Source organism: Dendrobates tinctorius, unplaced genomic scaffold (genome assembly GCF_039654945.1).
Source record: "Dendrobates tinctorius isolate UK_male_01 unplaced genomic scaffold, ASM3965494v1 ptg000020l, whole genome shotgun sequence".
Lineage (NCBI taxonomy): Eukaryota > Metazoa > Chordata > Amphibia > Anura > Dendrobatidae > Dendrobates > Dendrobates tinctorius.
In genome coordinates, this window is record NW_027361688.1 from 54,999,184 (window position 1) to 55,017,618 (window position 18,435).

The following is an 18,435-nucleotide window of genomic DNA, read 5'->3' on the forward strand; positions in this document are numbered from 1 at the left end:
TTTACAGCAACCTGATAAAAGATTGTTTTGATGTGTATGTTTTTTTGTAAATTTTACCTTTTGGTAGTATCATTCAGCATTCATAGCCCACATTTTGGGAGAATGAACTATTGTATTTGAGACATACAACAGCTATTAACGACATACAGCAGCTATTAACTGTAATATCACAACATTGAGGATTACAGGGTAAAACTGTCACAAACAAACCATAGAGCTCACACAAAACACATAGGGCTCACACAAAATACATAGGGCTCACACAGTAGACTAGTAACAAACACTAACAATTAATATATTGCCATTCTCTGTCTACTCAACTTAGTATCCAAGGTATAAGCCTGCAGCTGTTGTTGTTATATCAACATCTTTGAGAGCAAGATAGTCTGTTCATGATGGAGGACTATTAAATGTTATTCTTCAAGGCATCTGTTGGATGTTTCTGACAATATGTATCTTTAAGGACGTTTTTGCTTTTATAAGCGTATATTTCAGAAAAGGAAGCCATTTTTTGAAACAGTCAACTGTTTCTACTATGAATGGCTCCAAAATTACTGTAGGGTTACCTAGAATTTCACAGTTTCACTGGTAAAAAAAAATGTTATTCTAGAGATTGAACTTTAATATTCACCATGAGAGACAGCACATCATTGTCTTAATATAATTGTAATGTAATTGTCTTTTTTGCTCATAACTAAGATTCTCCATGATCCCAAATAGTTTAGTTGCTTTTTATATCTATTTTTCAACATCAATACTTTGTCAAACACTTGGTTTAACAGTTCATAGTCTTGGAAAATATCCTTTAAATATAAAACACCCTTTATCTACAATCACAGAGGGATTCATTTATTTAAAATGTTCCCAGGGAATCTGGTGTTATTGCTTATAAAAAACAATCAAGGGTCAGATTCCATTTCTAAAACTTCTTGGAAATAATAAAATATAATAATAGTAAATAACAATAATATTTTTTTCTGAAGGTAAAAAGGTTAGTTTTTATTAGACAGTAAATTATAATAATAGAATATATGACTTACCCAAGGTAATACTATGGTAACAGAGAAAATTGAAAACCCTCAAATTCTGCAACATATTAGTAAATGTACAGTATGTCATTTTTTTAAATATCTATTTTTTCTGTCTAAGACATATCACAGTTCTAGATTTTTTGGAGCTAGGAAATGTACAATTTACTGTATAGTATTCTACAGTGAAAATCTTACACATTGATTTTGTATCTTAGAATTTCACCACATAAAAGAACATGTCAATTTCTCATGTATCTCAGAAGTTTAATACTTCATCTAAAATAAAAATGATCCAATGGAAGCCTTAAGAGTAATCAATGAATCATTTGTCCTACAACCAATTGTTTTAATCTAGTGTAAAGTGCACTTTCATTTATTAGATTTTTCCTAGTTACAAACTAAAAGAAAATGATGTAATTGTATTAGAGTTGAAAAGTACATATAGGATTTTAGGAAAGCTGTTACACTTGTTCCAAAAAATATATGCAATACTTGACCAATGCTTTGCATTTGAAATCCACATCATGTTCATTCATCCTGAATATGTCATTCTGGATTTCACCCTTTGCAATACATAATTCCGGTAGACACCACATTATTGATCGATGTAGTATTTTTGCATCATGAGGTCTATAATTAACACACTATACTGTACTGAAAATTGGCCTGACAGTTATTACTTAGGTTGTGGTCCTGGACTGGGGATTTATGTGCATAGCCATTTTTCAAGTAGTCCGTTTTTAACAATTACTGCTTTCTGGTTGGGTCTCTTCACAGTAAGTATGACACAATTTGTCCCTCTGTTGGGATCTTAAGCAATCACCTTTAATCTAAAATGAATGTTGGCTGTGAAAGCTTAATTTATTGCTCCATAAGTGGCATTAAAAAATAAATAATTGCTTATTTTTTCCCATAAATCTTTAGTACACATGAAAATAAGTGACTTTGCAACATTTCTTGTTAGAGTAATGCCTTTATTTCTCTTCTTCGATTGACAATTTATTCTCAAAATTCTCAATTCAAAGATAAAATATGTCTTCAGTGAATACATATTTCCCGTTATTGAGATAGGAAATGACACTTAGTGTTCTTAAAGTTCTATTGAGAACTGTAAGTCAGTTTAGTAGAACTTGCAGTAGAATGTCTTTGTTGGCCTCTAGCTCCTCTCTCCTCCCATCTTGATAGGAAATGACAATTGGTGCTTTTCAAATTACATCTCAGTAACGTGAAAATCTGTCTTCATTGAATTCAGATTTTACTCATAAATTAAGGGTGAAATACTTTGTCCCTGTGAAGAAATAAACAGATTTTTCTTAGAATATATTTTACAATAATCCTTTGTTTCATGTGCACTTTTTCATTGTGAAATAAGAATTAAAGCAATGGTTAAACTTTCAGTGTTGCACAGTCTACTCAAATCAATTCATTACCTATATAGAGATATAAAATTTCACCAGGATAGTTCTAATTTATATCAGCTCTGTCTTCTTACCACAAGATGAATTGTGAGCACAGAATTCTCAATAGGTTAAAAAAATACAATTACTAGAGGAGCCTAACTCTCGAACTGCATCATACAAACAGTTGCAAATATTAAACACGAAGAAAAAAATTATCAATAAATTGAGACTATGTGGTATTTCAGATATTAGAAGTAGGAAAACAATGATGCTTAGACTGCCGTGCTGTAACAAAGAGACTTGACTGGTATAGAAAAGGTTTTCTATTTTTCTACATGTTTTTACGAACACACAAAAAAATGCATTTTAGATTAAACCATAAAAAGCAAACTCCGGTAGCAAATGGTTGCTTCAAAATCAGCTGTTAAAATAGTTGATACTGAACAACAAATAACTCTAAAATATATAATGAACATACTGCAGACCTTTATATTATAAGCAGAAAATTACAACATTTTACTTGTTCTACACATGGAGGTATTCCGTGGATATTTTCACTTCCTTGTTCTGTATTATCAGCATCAATCAGGTTTTCCACAGGAACATTTCCATAGGATTCATGTAAATTCACCCTCAGCAGAATCTAGTGCCACACAAATATTATATGAGTATGGTAAAGGTAGCGATTCATCACTATACATGGAGAAGGTCCTGAGATCAATTGGAGGATACAGATTTGTAGTGAGAGAAGAGAAGGCCGGGAATGGTTTTTGCTGCTTACATTTGGATATAATTGCCGCCATTACAGTTATTGTAAAGAACAAAGAAATAAGTGCAAGTCCAACCACTAAGTAGAATTGTAAGTTGTTTTGAGTTTCTTCATCTTTCCCTTTGTTACTGAGCTTAGGAACAACCTGCTGAAAGTCATCTTCAACAATGAGACTTAAATGTGTTGAAGAAGACAGAGGGGTGTCCATTGTCCTTCACCATTACCACAACCTTTTAATTTAACATGTCCTTTTCTTTAAAGATACGTGATGTTCTAATCTCCCCTGTGTACTCACTTATCACAAAATGATTTGGGTCTGACAATTGAATAAAATGATATGAGAACCAGGAATTATGTCCAGAGTCTGCATCCACTGCCACCACTTTAGTTATTAAAGAACCAGGCTCAGAAAAAAATGGAACCATCTCAAATACAGCTGACCCACCAATATCTGGTGATGGGTTATAAGATTTTTAGTGCATTATCACTCAGGTCCGCTATATAGATAAATAATGTAACATTGCTTCTCAAAAGAGGGGGATCCATTGTCTGAGGCTATGACTTTTATTATAAACTCCTTGTTCTGCTCATAATCAAATGATCTTTGAGCATAGAGAACGCCGGTCTCTATATTGATGTAGAGATAAGACGCCATTGATGGAGTTTCTGTAATGGCACTGGAAATTAAGTAAATTATTCTAGCATTATCTCAAGTGTCAGGATCTGAAGCTTGTAAACTGAATATTGAAGCTCCTGGAAAATTGTTCTCTGGCACATAAGCCACATAAGTAGATTAGAAAACATGGGTGCATTGTCATTGATATCTGAAACATCCAATCTAAGAAATTATGTGCTGGAAAATGGTGGAGATCCTCTATCTGTAGCATTAACAGTGATATTATAACATGATATTCTTTCTCTGTCAATAGTGGTTTGTAAAACAAGTCTATAATAAGTGACTGATGACAATAAATTAAAGCAAACATCTTCAAGAATTTGACAATCAACATCTGCATTATCTCCAGAATCTTGATCATGAACCTCAATCAGAGCAATCATTGTTCCAAGTACAGAATTCTCAGGAATAGGAGAAAATAAAGAGGTGATGGCTATCTCAGGCTCATTGTCATTCATATCTATGACTTCCACAAGCACCTTACAATGAGCTACAAGGCCTCCTCCAATCTTAGCACAGACAATTCATAATTTTTTATTACTTCAAAATTTAAATTTTTATGGGTTTTGATTTCATCGGTAGTTGTATTAATACTAAACGTCCCTGTATTGTGCGTCCTGAGCTTTTTCTGAAATAATATGCAATTTGTGCATTAATTCCTTCATCATTGTCTGTAGCATTTAATATGATCATTGTAGAATTAACTGGGATGTTTTCTTTTAAATTGACTTTATACATATCCTGAGTAAAGATAGGAGCATTGTCATTACCATCTATAACAATTATATTTAATAATATTGTTCCAGACCTGATAGGATTTCCTCCATCTAAGGCTGTTAGTATTATTTCATGAATATCTTGTGTTTTTTGATCTAATTGTTTCTCCAAGACAAGCTCTGGATATTTACTTCCATCTTTTCTGATATTCTTATTAAGTGTAAAATACTGATTATCACTGAGCTGGTATGTCTGCACTGAATTACTACCAATATCTGGATTTTCTGCACTTTCTAAATCAAATCTTGCTACTGGTTGTGTAAATTCAATTATTTCCAATGTAATTGATTTGTGATAGAATTGTGGAGAATTATTTACATCTTGAATGTCAAATTTGATCTTAAAATTATTAAAAGGATTTTCAGCACAAGACACGTGATCCACACAATGTCTCTCTGTCTATTCTGTCCTTTATATACAGATTTCCATTATTAAGATGTACAAAAAAAATATTTCTCTGCTGATCTGGATACAATCCTCAGTTTTCTAGATGAGAGCTGCTTAATATCTAATCCAAGGTCATCTGCAATATGCAATATTTGCTATAACAGATTCTTTCCTCATTTCTTCTACAATGCAATAATGAATCTGACCTGAGACTGAGTAATGAAGATAAGAAATTAAGACATACATTGCTTGCCATCTGATTCCTGTGCAGCCATTTATAGAAGATTCCATCCTGTCCATCGTTAGTGTTAATTTCTCTCCAAAACATCCAGTATGGCTTTATCATGAAATGTAAATGTTAAATATTCATGATATCTGTAATTGTGTATTTAACTTATATCCTTTAATCTCTGTGTCCAGGAGAATCCAGAAAATGTCTGTAGTTCTTTCTGCAGATCAGCAATGCGTATGCCTAAGGAAAATTCCACTGGATTTTCAGTTCTGCATTTTCTCCCTTTTACGGTTAAACAGCGGCGCTCAGAAGTGAAAATGCAGAATTGCAATTTCCTTTTTAAATTTAAATTTGATTTTAAATGTTTTTTGTTATTAATATTTCAGTAAAAAACCATTCAGTAAACATATTTCTAATTTCTACAATTTATTATTAAACTGTTGTTATATTAAATTTTTATAAAACAGAAATAAACAGCCGATATGAAAAAATATTGAATTCTTTCAAAATAAAAAAATACAACTGCATAAGCGTAATAAAAAAATAAGCATAGTTGCACAGGGCAGCTGAAAAATTACTTATGGATAACAAATACAATAAAAGGGAAGCGAAGTATCAATACCAGATCATGCACTGACCACCAGAGGATGGGCATAGCCAGCACAAAAATGGAGAGGGCATGTTAGTTCACTATAGACAACTGCAACTTCGACCTCTGGTTCCTAGGTATGTACTGCTGATGCTGGAAGAAGTTTGAGATTCAGAAAAACATGTGGGAAATTCCAGGTGCTGGAAGTTGATGAAGGAAGTCCAAAGTAAGGTAGGCGAAGAATCTTACACGTTTCATAATCCAAGGAAGGAGATGAATCAACTTTGAAATGCATAAGACAATAAAAAATCTTCATCTACCTTACTTTGGACATCCTTCATCCACTGACAGCTCCTGAAATTTCCCACAAACTTTTACTTATTCTCAAGTGTTTTGTTTATCAACTTCATTGAGGAAGTAAGAAAAGAGACAGAAGCATGATTTACTGAAATCTGGTAGAAAGGTAATTTTTATGTGTATATTTTTAGTTTGCAGATTTCTGCTTTCAGTAGTATCATTCAGAACTCAGAGATTTGGGGGGAATTAACTGATTTACTAGAGACATACAGCAACTATTAATTGTAATGTAGCAACATGGAGGATTAAATTGAAACCAACCAACCAAACCAACCAACCAAAGAGCTCACACAATACACAAAGAGCTCATATACTACACTATTAACAAACTCAAATTAGCACATTGACATTTTTGGTCTATGCAACACAAAAAGCAATGGGCTGTTTAAGTTAAAATTTTTTGAGCAAGTTAGCATATACATAACTGAGGGCTGAAAAATGAAATGTTTCAAGGCATCTCTTGGAAGTTTTTGCGACATGTATTTGTAATGATTTTTTAATTGTATGAGTATAACAAAATATTTCAGAAAACTATGCCAATCAACATCTCCTATTATGGCCGACTCCTGAAGTACTATAGAATTTTCTACAAATTCACAGATTGTTAATCTAGAGATTGAACTTTTTCCTTCTCCAGAAAGAGATACCAACTCATCATGTATTAAGGAAATTTTACATGGAACATTTTTTTTAACATATTTTAACATTTAAAATAAACATTTAACATAAACATGTTTAACAATTTAACATATTAACATTGTAAGAACCAAATGTATCATGTCCTTTCCTAAAACATTTCTTCTCAAGATTAAATAAATTAAATCGACTTTTTGATCATAACTAAAAGTGTGCATGATCCCAATCAGTTTAGCTGTTTTTTCCCCACTCCAGTGCTTCCACAAACCCTTGGTTTAGGACATTACGATGAAGTAATATATCCTTTAATTAAATAACACAATTAGTCCTTAACTTATCAAAACTTTAACAACCGAACGCTATTTTGAAAACCTTTGAAAAGTTGCAAAACTTTTACACAAGGCTGCACAAAAGTGTTGCTACTTCTGGCATTTTCATGACTTTTCACTCAATCCCTACAAAATTTGAGAAAATGGTGCAAGACGGGGGCACAATGACGCATCATGTAGGAACAGAAGGCTTTAGATATCAAAAGTTTTCACCGGTGAACTGGCATTCTTGCCTATAACAACAAATCAGAACTCAGATTCCATTTCTGTTCCTGTAGAATAAATAATTCTAGAAATGAAAAAGTACATGTTACAGACCTTTATACCAGAGGCAGAAAGTGAAAACATTTTACCTGTTCTGCACTTGAAGAAGCTTGTTTGAGACATTCAGTTCCATGTTCTGTATTTTCAGCATCAATCAAGTTTTCCACAGGAACTTCTCCACTTGGATTCATGTAAGTAAAGTCACCCTCAGCAGGATCTAGTGCCACACACATATTATATGAGTATGGAAAAGGTAACGATCCATCACTATACATGGAGAAGGTCCTGGGATCAATTGGAGGATACAGATTTGTAGTGAGAGAAGAGAAGGCTGGTAAAGGTTTTGGCTGCTTACATTTGGATATAATTGCCACCATCACAGTTATTTTAAAGAGCAAAGAAATAAGTGCAAGTCCAGCCACTAAGTAGAATAGTAAGTTGCTTTGAGTATCTTCATCTTTCAGCTTGTTGTTGAGCTTAGGAACAATCTGCTGAAAGTCATCTGCAATAATAAGACTTAAGGTGGTTGCAGCAGAGAGAGTGGGATATCCATTGTCCTTCACAATTACCATGATCTTGTACTTCAATATGTCCTTTTCTTGAAAGATACGTGATGTTCTGATCTCACCTGTGTACTCACTTATCACAAAATGATTTGGGTCTGACAATTGAATAAAATTATGAGAGCCAGAAATTACGTCCAGAGTCTGCATCCACTGCCACCACTTTAGTTATTAAAGAACCAGGCTCTGAAACAAAAGGAACCATCTCAAACACAGCTGAACCATCAGTATCTCGTGATGGGTATAAGATCTTTGGTGCATTATCATTCTGGTCTACTATATGGATAAATAATTTAACATTGCTGCTCAGAGAGGGGGATCCAGTGTCTGAGGCTGACTTCTATTATAAACTCCTTGTTCTGCTCATAATCAAATTATCTTTGAGCATAGAGAACTCCAGTCTCTATATTGATGGAGAGATAAAACGTCATTGATGGTGTTTCTGTAATGGCACTGGAAATTGAGTAACTAATTTTAGCATTGTCTCCAGTGTCAGGATCTGAGGCTTGTATACTAAATATTGAAGCTCCTGGTAAATTGTTCTCTGGCACATAAGCTGAATAAGTTGATTTAGAAAATATTGGTGGATTGTCATTGACATCTGATATATCCAATTTGAGAACTTGTGTACTGAAAAGAGGAGGAGATCCTCTATCTGCAGCTTTAAAAGTGATATTATAAACAGATGTTTTCTCTCTGTCTATGGAAGCACTTAAAACAAGTCTATAATAAGTGTCTGATGACAATAAATTGAAGGGAACATCTTCAAAAATTTGGCAATCAACATCTGCATTATCTCCAGAATCTTGGTCATGTACTTCTATCAGAGCGATCATTGTTCCAGTAGCAGAATCCTCAGGAATAGGAGAAAATAATGAGGTAATGGATATCTCAGGAGCATTGTCATTTACATTTATGACTTGCACCAGAACCTTACAGTGAGCTACAAGGCCTCCTTCATCCTTGGCCTGTACAGACAATTCATAATTTTTTGTTACTTCAAAATCTAAATTTTTATCGGTCTTGATTTCACCATTAGTTGTATTAATACTAAACATTCCTGTATTATCGATGTGTCCTGAGCTTTTTCTAAAATGATATGCAATTTGTGCATGGACTCCTTCATCGTTGTCTGTAGCATTTAATATGATCACTGTAGAATTAACTGGGATGTTTTCTTTTAAATTGACTTTATACATATCCTGAGTAAATATAGGGGCAATGTCATTAGCATCTATAGCAATTATACCTAATAATGTTGTTCCAGATCTGATAGGATTTCCTCCATCCAAGGCTGTTAGTATTATTTCATGAATATCTTGTATCTCTCGATCTAATGGTTTCTCTAGAACAAGCTCTGGATATTTACTCCCATCTGCTCTGATTTTCTCAGTGAGAGTAAAATACTGATTATCACTGAGCTTGTATGTCTGCACTGAATTACTACCAATATCTTGATCTTTTGCACTTTCTAAAGCAAATCTTGCTCCTTCTGATGTAAGTTCGATTATTTCCAAAGTCATTTTTTTATAATAAAACTGTGGAGAATTATCATTTATATCCTGAATGTAAATTTTAATCTTAAAATTATTGAATGGATTTTCAACAACAACATCAAAAGTTAAGAAACAAGAACCATCTGATCCACACAATGTCTCCCTGTGTATCCTGTCATTTATATACAGATTTCCATTATTAAGATTTACATAGACATATCTTTCTGCAGCTCTGGATACAATCCTTAGTTTTCTAGATGAGAGCTGCTTAATATCTAATCCAAGGTCATCTGCAATATTTGCTATAACAGTCTTTCCTCATTTCTTCTACAATAGAATAATGAATCTGACTGGAGACTGAGTAGCAAATATAAGAAATTAAGATGTAATTTACTTGCCATCTGATTCTTGTGCCTCCTTGGATAGGAGATTCCATCCTGTCCTTGATCATGGATAATTTCCCCACCAAAAAGAACAGTATGATAATTAGAAGAATATTTATGATATCTGTAGATGCATTATCAATTTGTATCCTTATCTTTGTATTATAGAGAATCCTGAGAACGGGATCAGTAATGTGAGTGACAAAGAAAAATTCCAATGAATTTCTCATTCTGCATTTTCCTTTTTACTGGTTAAACAGCGGCGCTCAGAGGTGAAAAACAGGATTGCAATGTCTTTATAAAATATAAATTTGAAATATACAAAAATATTTAATTTTTGATGCTGTTGATATTTTAAAAACAAAACATTCAGTAAACACTTTTCTTTTTTCTCCATTTTAATATTAAACTGTTTTTCTTTCATTTTACTTAAAACAGCAATAATCAGATCTTAAATACACACAACAAGCTTAACTTCTTTAAAAATAAATTAAGAAATCATAACTACACAGGCTTAATAAGAAGATAAGCAAAGTTACTTATTCACACAGAAAAATGGCTTTTATTTATGAAATTCATCCAGGGAATAGGAATGGAAGCAGAAGCATGATTTAGAACAATTTAACTAAAAGGACATTTTAATGTGCGTGTTTGTCTTGTTGAAGAGTTAAGCTTTCTGTACTATTACTCAGAATTCACACATTTTATTAAAATTATTCATTTTACTTATGTCAGGTATTATTATCTACAATAGCACTACATGAAAGATACAGGAAAAACTGTCACAAACAAAAAAACTAAGGGTACCGTTACATTTAGCGATGCACCAGCGATTCCGACCACACTACGACCCGGTCAGGATGGCTGGTGCATCGCTAAATTGTCGCATGTGAGCTGCCAAACAGGCAGATCTCACCAGCGATGCAGCAGCGGTCGGCGGTCGTTACTTACCTGTCAGACGCGGCGATGACGACGTCCTCCCACCCGCATCCACGCGTCGCTCATTGGTGCGAGCAGGAAGCCCAGCAGGAAGCCGCCGACGAGAAACGGTCCAGGACATTCTCGCACGATCAGTGGTAACCAGTGGGGGAGCTGGTCGGAGGTAAGTATCACACATAGCGATATCGCTAGCAATATCGCTGCTGTGTCACAAAATCGGTGACGCTTTAGCGATATCGCTAGCGATCTCGCTGTGTGTAATGGGGGCTTAACTCACATAGTACAGGAAGAGCTCACACAATACACAAAGAGCGCACTCAATACTTAAAGAGCTCACACAGTACACAAAAAGCTCACACAATACATAAAGAGCTCACACAATACACAAAAAGCTCATAAAGTACACAGAGGTCACACAATACACAAAGAGCTCAAACAGTACACATAAAGCTCACACAGTACACAAAATACTCACACAATACACAAAGAGCTCATAAAGTATACACTCTAACAATTAACCAATTACAAATTTCCTGTCTGCACAACTCAGTATGTAAAGCATAAGCCTGCAGCAGTTGCTATTTCACCAACATTTAAAACAAGATAAACTTTATGTGATGGAGGGATGACAAATGTAATAATGCTTCGAAGCATGTGTTGGATGCTTCTGACTTTATGAATCTGTAAGGATTACATTTTTAGCATAAATTTCAGCAGTTATTTTTGAAAAAAATAGTTGCTCCTACTATGACCTGCCTCATGAAGTACTGTAGAATTATCTACAGATTCACAGCTGCCCTGGCAAAAAAGAATGTTACTCTAGAGATTGAACTTTTTACTTTTTCAGAATGAATCAGCATCTCATTATCTTTAAGGGAATTTTATATGGAACACTTTTTTCACCAAACTTTTGTAGGAGCCCAATTTATCATGTCCTTTCCTAAAATATCTCTTCTCAAGACTAAATAAATTTGGCTTACTTTTTGCTCATGACTAAGATACTCTAAGATCCTTATTAGTTTAATTATTTTTATTACATCTGTTTTAAATCACAAATTATCACAGACTCTTTGTTTAGTTCATTATGGTCTTGGAAAATGCTGACATAAATAATGACACTTGACTTAATAATTTTTCAATAGGTAGCAATGTTGGTTTTTAGTATACAGTTAAATGATGCCCATAAAAATTTAAGATTTACCAAACGTAGAATAATGGTAATTATAAAAACTGAAAACTCCCAAATTATGTAATTTCTATCTATTAAATTAGCAAACGTATATCATATTTAAATATAGATTTTTCTACCTAGGACATATTAAAATTGTAAATTGTATAGAATGGAAGTTTACAATTTTCCTGCAGTATTCTATGCATAAAATATGGCACAATAATATCTTAATTTTGACCCTATACAACTAAATAATACATGACAGTTCCTCATAAAAGAATGTACAGTATTCCAACTAAAGAAAAAAGAAAATGATCCACAGGAAGCCTAAATAGTAATCAACTAATCACTCATCAAAAGAAAAATAAACAAATTGTTTAAATATTGTGAAATATGAGGTTTTTTATTTTCAAGCCTTTTCCTATTTACAAACTAAGAGAAAACCATGTCATTATAATGGAGTTGAAAAGTCGGTATAAGGATAATATAATTTAAGTAATCAGATGTGCATGGAATTTTAGGAAATCTCATGAACTTGCTCTTAGAATAACAAAATGTAAATTGCTCAATGATTTTGGTTTGAAATCTGCAACATTTTCTTTTATCCTGAAGATGTCATCTCTTATTTCCCCATTTGCAATACACTGTACTGGTAAATATTGCTTTGAAGATTAATGTAGGATTTTGTACAAGGTCTGTAATTGATATCCAATATTCGAACTTGACGTGAAAGTTGTTAATTAAACAGGACTTTTCATCAAATATGTTTATTTGGACACACAATGTAATAGTGAATGCATTTTAGAACTAAACCTTTTTTAGATGTCACTTTTATGTTGCGGCGACATTAGCAATCAAAAGTATTTTGTACCTATTGAGTTAATTACCATCAAGTCCAAATAGGTCCATCAGACAGTTTTCACTGGAGGACTATACTTCATCCCCCTGACAAGTCAAACAGCAGCAATCAATGAAAAGGAGAACACACCTCTACCATAGTACAAAGTAAGTTAAGTAAGTTTCTCAGTGTATGATATGTAATAATACAACTCTGCTATCCTGGTCTTACCTCATCCATGAGTCATTGTGGGGCAGAGAGTCAGTACAGCTAATTTAGCTCTGTCACATTAAAAACACTTGCATCAGCTCTACTCCTTTCACAAAAGAGTCACCACTGCTATACTGCCCCTACACCCATATTGGCTGCCCAGAAATGTATCAATAATCATACATATGTTTGTTGCATTCAACTTGTAATTACTCAGAACAGTCTTCCATTAGATCTCAGACAGGAGTATTCCAGAACAGGCAGGTTACTCCTGTGTGAGACATAATGAGAGTACTTACCTCACTGCAGAGCCATTATTAATTGCCTGAGCAAAACATACATAAGTTTGGTAGTGACATAACTCCAGACAGGCAGTCACAAGACAGAGGCCGTACATCAAAGCTGACAGTGCTATGAACAGAAGAGAGCTGATGGAAGGGTTTATAATGTGACATAGCTTATTTCAGCTGCACTGTGCCTTCCCACGCACTGACTCATGCCAGAGGTTTGAAAAGGAAATAAGGCTGTTTTACGTTATGCATCTCACACACTGACAAATCTGCATTAAGTTACTGTGGGGTGTGTTCTTCTTTGATAGTTGTTGCCTAATTGTAATTGGATAACATTATACAAGGGAAGAAGTACATGCCCACAGTGAAAACAATATGATAACACTCACTTGAAAGTAACAAAAATGAACTCATCAGGGGCCAAATAGCTTAAATGCTAATATTGCCACAGCAGAGAAGGAAAATAAAAAAGAAAACAAACAAAAAAATGTTTTATTCCACTCTGCAGCCACAATAATATCCTTTGTCCTGTGCAACATGAAACATTTGGTGAAAGGTCCTCTTTAAGTTGCAGTGTTGGACTGGAGTTCCATCTGCACATTTATTTTCAGTCTCTTTTTAGAACAGTCATTTCTTGCAGCACCACATTAGGATGACTTAAGTATTACACAAAATATATTCAACTCAGTACTAGCCTTCAAAACAGATAATTGTCATTTATACCAACTTTCCATTTTTCACCAAAAGAGAAGAATCTTGATCAATCAAACTCCCAATAGGTTATATAAAAAATATTCTTTATAGTGTAGGCAGCCCTTCTAAATGCTTCATAAAAAGGTTGCAATATTTAAACACACAGGAAGAAATATCATACAGTTGAGATGACCTATTTTATATTCTGCAAATAGAACATTAACTCTGGTAGCAAGTGATTAGTTCCAAAGTCAGCAACAAGCCAAGTTGTTCATGAAAGATACATAATACTAGAAATCAAAAAGTACATGTTTCAAACATTCATACAACAGGTAGAAAGCTATAACTTACCTGTTCTGTGCTTAGAGATGCTTCATTGAGACATTCAGTTCCTTCTTCTGTATTATCAGCATCAATCAAGTTTTCATCAGGAACATTTCCACTAGGATTCATGTAATGAAAGTCACTCTCAGCAGGATCTAGTGCCACACACATATTATATGAGTATGGTAAAGGTAATGATCCATCACTATACATGGAGAAGGTCCTGGGATCAATTGGAGGATACAGGTTTGTAGCGAGTGAAGAGAAGGCTGGTAATGGTTTTGGCTGCTTACATTTGGATATAATCACCGCCAACACAGTTATTATAAAGAGCAAAGAAATAAGTGCAAGTCCAACCACTAAGTAGGATTGTAAGTTGCTTTGAGCATCTTCATCTTTCAGTTTGTTGTTGAGATTAGGAACAATCTGCTGAAAGTCATCTGCAATAATAAGACTTAAGGTGGTTGTAGCAGAGAGAGCAGGATATCCATTATCCTTCACCATTACCATGATCTTGTAATTCAATAGGTCCTTTTCTTGAAATATACGTGATGTTCTGATCTCACCTGTGTACTCACATATCACAACATTATTTGGGTCTGACAATTGAATAAAATGATAAGAAAGCCAGGAATTATGTCCAGAGTCTGCATCCACTGCCACCACTTTAGTTATTAAAGAACCAGGCTCAGAAACAAAAGGCACCATCTCAAACACAGCTGACCCACCAATATCTGGTGATGGGTATAAAATTTTAGGTACATTATCATTCTGGTCCACTATATGGACAAATAATGTAACATTGCTGCTCAGAGAGGGGGATCCATTGTCTGAGCCTGTAACTTTTATTATAAACTCCTTGTTCTGCTCATAATCAAATGATCTTTGAGCATAGAGAACGCCGCTCTGCATATTGATGGAAAGATAAGATGTCATTGATGGTGCTTCTGTAATGGCGCTGGAAATTGAATAAATTATTCTAGCATTGTCTCCAGTGTCAGGATCTGAGGCTTGTATACTGAATATTGAAGCTCCTGGTAAATTGTTCTCTGGCACGTAAGCCACATAAGTAGATTTAGAAAATATTGGTGGGTTGTCATTGACATCTGATACATCCAATGTGAGAACTTGTGTACTGGAAAGAGGTGGAGATCCTCTATCTATAGCTATAATAGTGATGTTATAAGAAGATGTTTTCTCTCTGTCTATAACAGCACTTAAAACAAGTCTATAGTAATAGCTTGATGATAATAAATTAAAGGGAACATCTTCAAGAATTTGACAGTCAACATCTGCATTATCTCCAGAATCTTGGTCATGAACTTCAATCAGAGCGATCATTGTTCCAGGTACAGAATCCTCAGGAACAGGAGAAGATAATGAGGTGATGGATATCTCAGGAGTATTGTCATTTACATCTATGACTTCCACCAGAATTTTACAATGAGCTATAAGGTCTCCTCCATCTTTGGCTTGTACAGACAGCTCATAATTCTTTGTTACTTCAAAATCCAAGTTTTCTCTGATATTGATTTCACCAGTATTTGGGTTGATACTAAATATTCCTGTATGATGGATGTTTCCAGATGTTTTCATAAAAAAATATGTGATCTGAGCATTGATCCCTTCATCATTGTCTGTAGCATTTAATATGATCAAGGTAGAATTAACTGTGATGTTTTCCTTTAAATTGACTTTATATATATCTTGACTAAATAGGGGGGTATTGTCATTAGCATCTATAACAATGATCATTAGTGATGTTGTACCAGACCTGATAGGGTTTCCTCCATCCAAGGCTGTTAGTATTAATCTATGAGTGTCTTGTTTCTCTCTATCTAATGGTTTCTCCAGGACAAGCTCTGGATATTTACTCCCATCTGTTCTGATATTCTCAGTAAGTGTAAAATAGTGATTCTCACTGAGATTGTATGTCTGCAATGAATTACTACCAAGATCTGGATCTTCTGCATTTTGCAAAGCAAATCTTGCTCCTGGTGATGTCAGTTCAATGATTTGTAAAGTAATTTTATTTTGATAGAATTGAGGAGCGTTATCATTTATATCCTGAATTTCAACTTTAATATTAAAATTATTAAATGGATTTTCAACAACAGCATCAAAGGTTAAGAAGCATGAAGCCTCCGTACCACACAATGTCTCTCTGTCTATTCTATCCTTTATATTCAGATTACCATTATCTAAATTTACATAGAAATATCTCTCTGCTGATCTGGAAACAATCCTCAGTTTTCTAGATGAGAGCTGCTTATTATCTAATCCAAGGTCATTTGTAATATTTGCTATAACAGAGTCTTTTCTCATTTCTTCCACAATGGAATAATGAACCTGACCTGAGATTGAGTAACAAAGATAAGAAAACAAGACATATATTACTTGCCATCTGATTCCTGTGCAGCCATTTATTGGAGATTTCATCCTGTCCATCCTCAGTGTTAATGTTCCTCAAAATGTCCAGTAAGGCTTTATTATCCAATGCAAACGTTCAACAGAAAAATCATCATTTTTTTAATTATCTTTTTAAATTTTATCTGTATCCAGGAGAATCCAGAAAATGTCTGTGCTTCTTTCTGCAGATCAACAATGAATGTGACAAAGGAAAATAGCAGTGGATTTCTGCATTGCATTTTTCTCCTTTATGGTTAAACAGCGGCGCTCAGAGGTGAAAATATAGAATTGCAATGTCTTTCATTTACTTTCTGAAGTGTGAATTTGAATTTTTAATGATTTTTATTTTAATTGCTTTTTAGGTTCTAAAAACATAGAAGTAGTATTTTGTGATTTATCTGCATTTTATCATTTTCCTGCCACTATGTTCAGTTTAAATGCAATAGGAATACACAGCTATTAAAATCACTTAAGTAAAGTTAGTTATTTAAAAGTATATAAAAATGTAACCTTGCAGGTGTAAAGAGAAGAGGAACATAGTTCCATGGACACAAAGTACAGTTGATGAATGGCATATGTTCATCATATTCAACCAGGGAATCATAGAGGAGGCAGAGGAAAAATTCACAGCAATCCAGTAAGAACGACGTTTTAATGTATATTTTTATTTCTTGCACATTTCAGATTTCAGGAGAGTTGTTTATTGCTCAAACATTGTAAGAGAGTAAAGGGGGTTTTACACATAGCGATATCGCTAGCAATATCGCTATAACGTCACCGATTTTGTGATGTTATAGTGATATCGCTAGCGATATCGCTATGTGTGATACTTACCTCCGACCGGCTCCCCCGCTGTCCATCGCTGATCGGCCGGCTCCATTTCTCGTCGGGCGCTTCCTGCTGGCACCGACGAGTGACGTATGGACGCGGGCAGGAGGACGTCAGGATTGCTGCGTCTGAAAGGTAAGTATCGTCCACTGTATCGCTGCTGCATCGCTGTGAGATCTGCCTGTGTGGCAGCTCACTAGCAATCATTTAGCAATACACCAGCGATCCTGACCGGGTCGTATCGTGGTCGGGATCGCTGGTGCATCGCTAAATGTAAAAGGGCCTTAAATGGTTTTACTTCGGACATTCAGTAACCATTATCTGTATCATCGTAGCATACAGGATGCAGGCAAAAGCTGAAGCAAACAAGCCAATAAGATTCCCAATGTTCATTTTACAAAACAAAATATTAACACAGCACCATCTGCTGTTTGTCCAACAAAAGCCTTGAAGCATAAGCCTGCAGCTGTTGCTATTACTCCAATATCTTTAAACATAGTAGCATATATGTGATGGAAGATTCAGGCATCCATTGGATGTTTCTCAGAATTTGTATTTCTATTGATTCTGTACATTTATACAAACATATATTTTTTGCTCCAAAGATATAGTTTCATTGTGTTTTAAGGGATATTTACATTGAACATTTTTTTTTACATATTTCTGCAGGATTTAAATTAATTATCTCCTTCCTTAAAACTTATTTTCTCTAATTACTCCAATTTAACAGTTTTACTTTACAACTTCTTCGACTGCAGTACATCCATTAGTTCTTGGAGAAGGACATTACAGACTTTTAAAACATCCTTTGAATACAGATCACACATTATTTGTAGGCACAAAT

At 34.3% G+C, this 18,435-nt stretch overlaps 1 protein-coding gene across 2 annotated transcripts in view; it reads right to left on the reverse strand.

Annotated features, from left to right (window-relative positions):
• Positions 1-1,440: 1,440 nt before the first annotated feature.
• The window catches only part of LOC141083673 (protocadherin gamma-B1-like), a 36,760-nt gene continuing 19,765 nt past the window's right edge, over positions 1,441-18,435 (reverse strand). For both annotated transcript variants that reach the window (XM_073568055.1, XM_073568056.1), the window contains exon 2: positions 1,441-2,319. In XM_073568055.1, the coding sequence (XP_073424156.1) occupies positions 2,287-2,319 (33 nt within the window). In that variant the 3' untranslated portion in view covers positions 1,441-2,286. The remainder of the gene's footprint in view (positions 2,320-18,435) is intronic.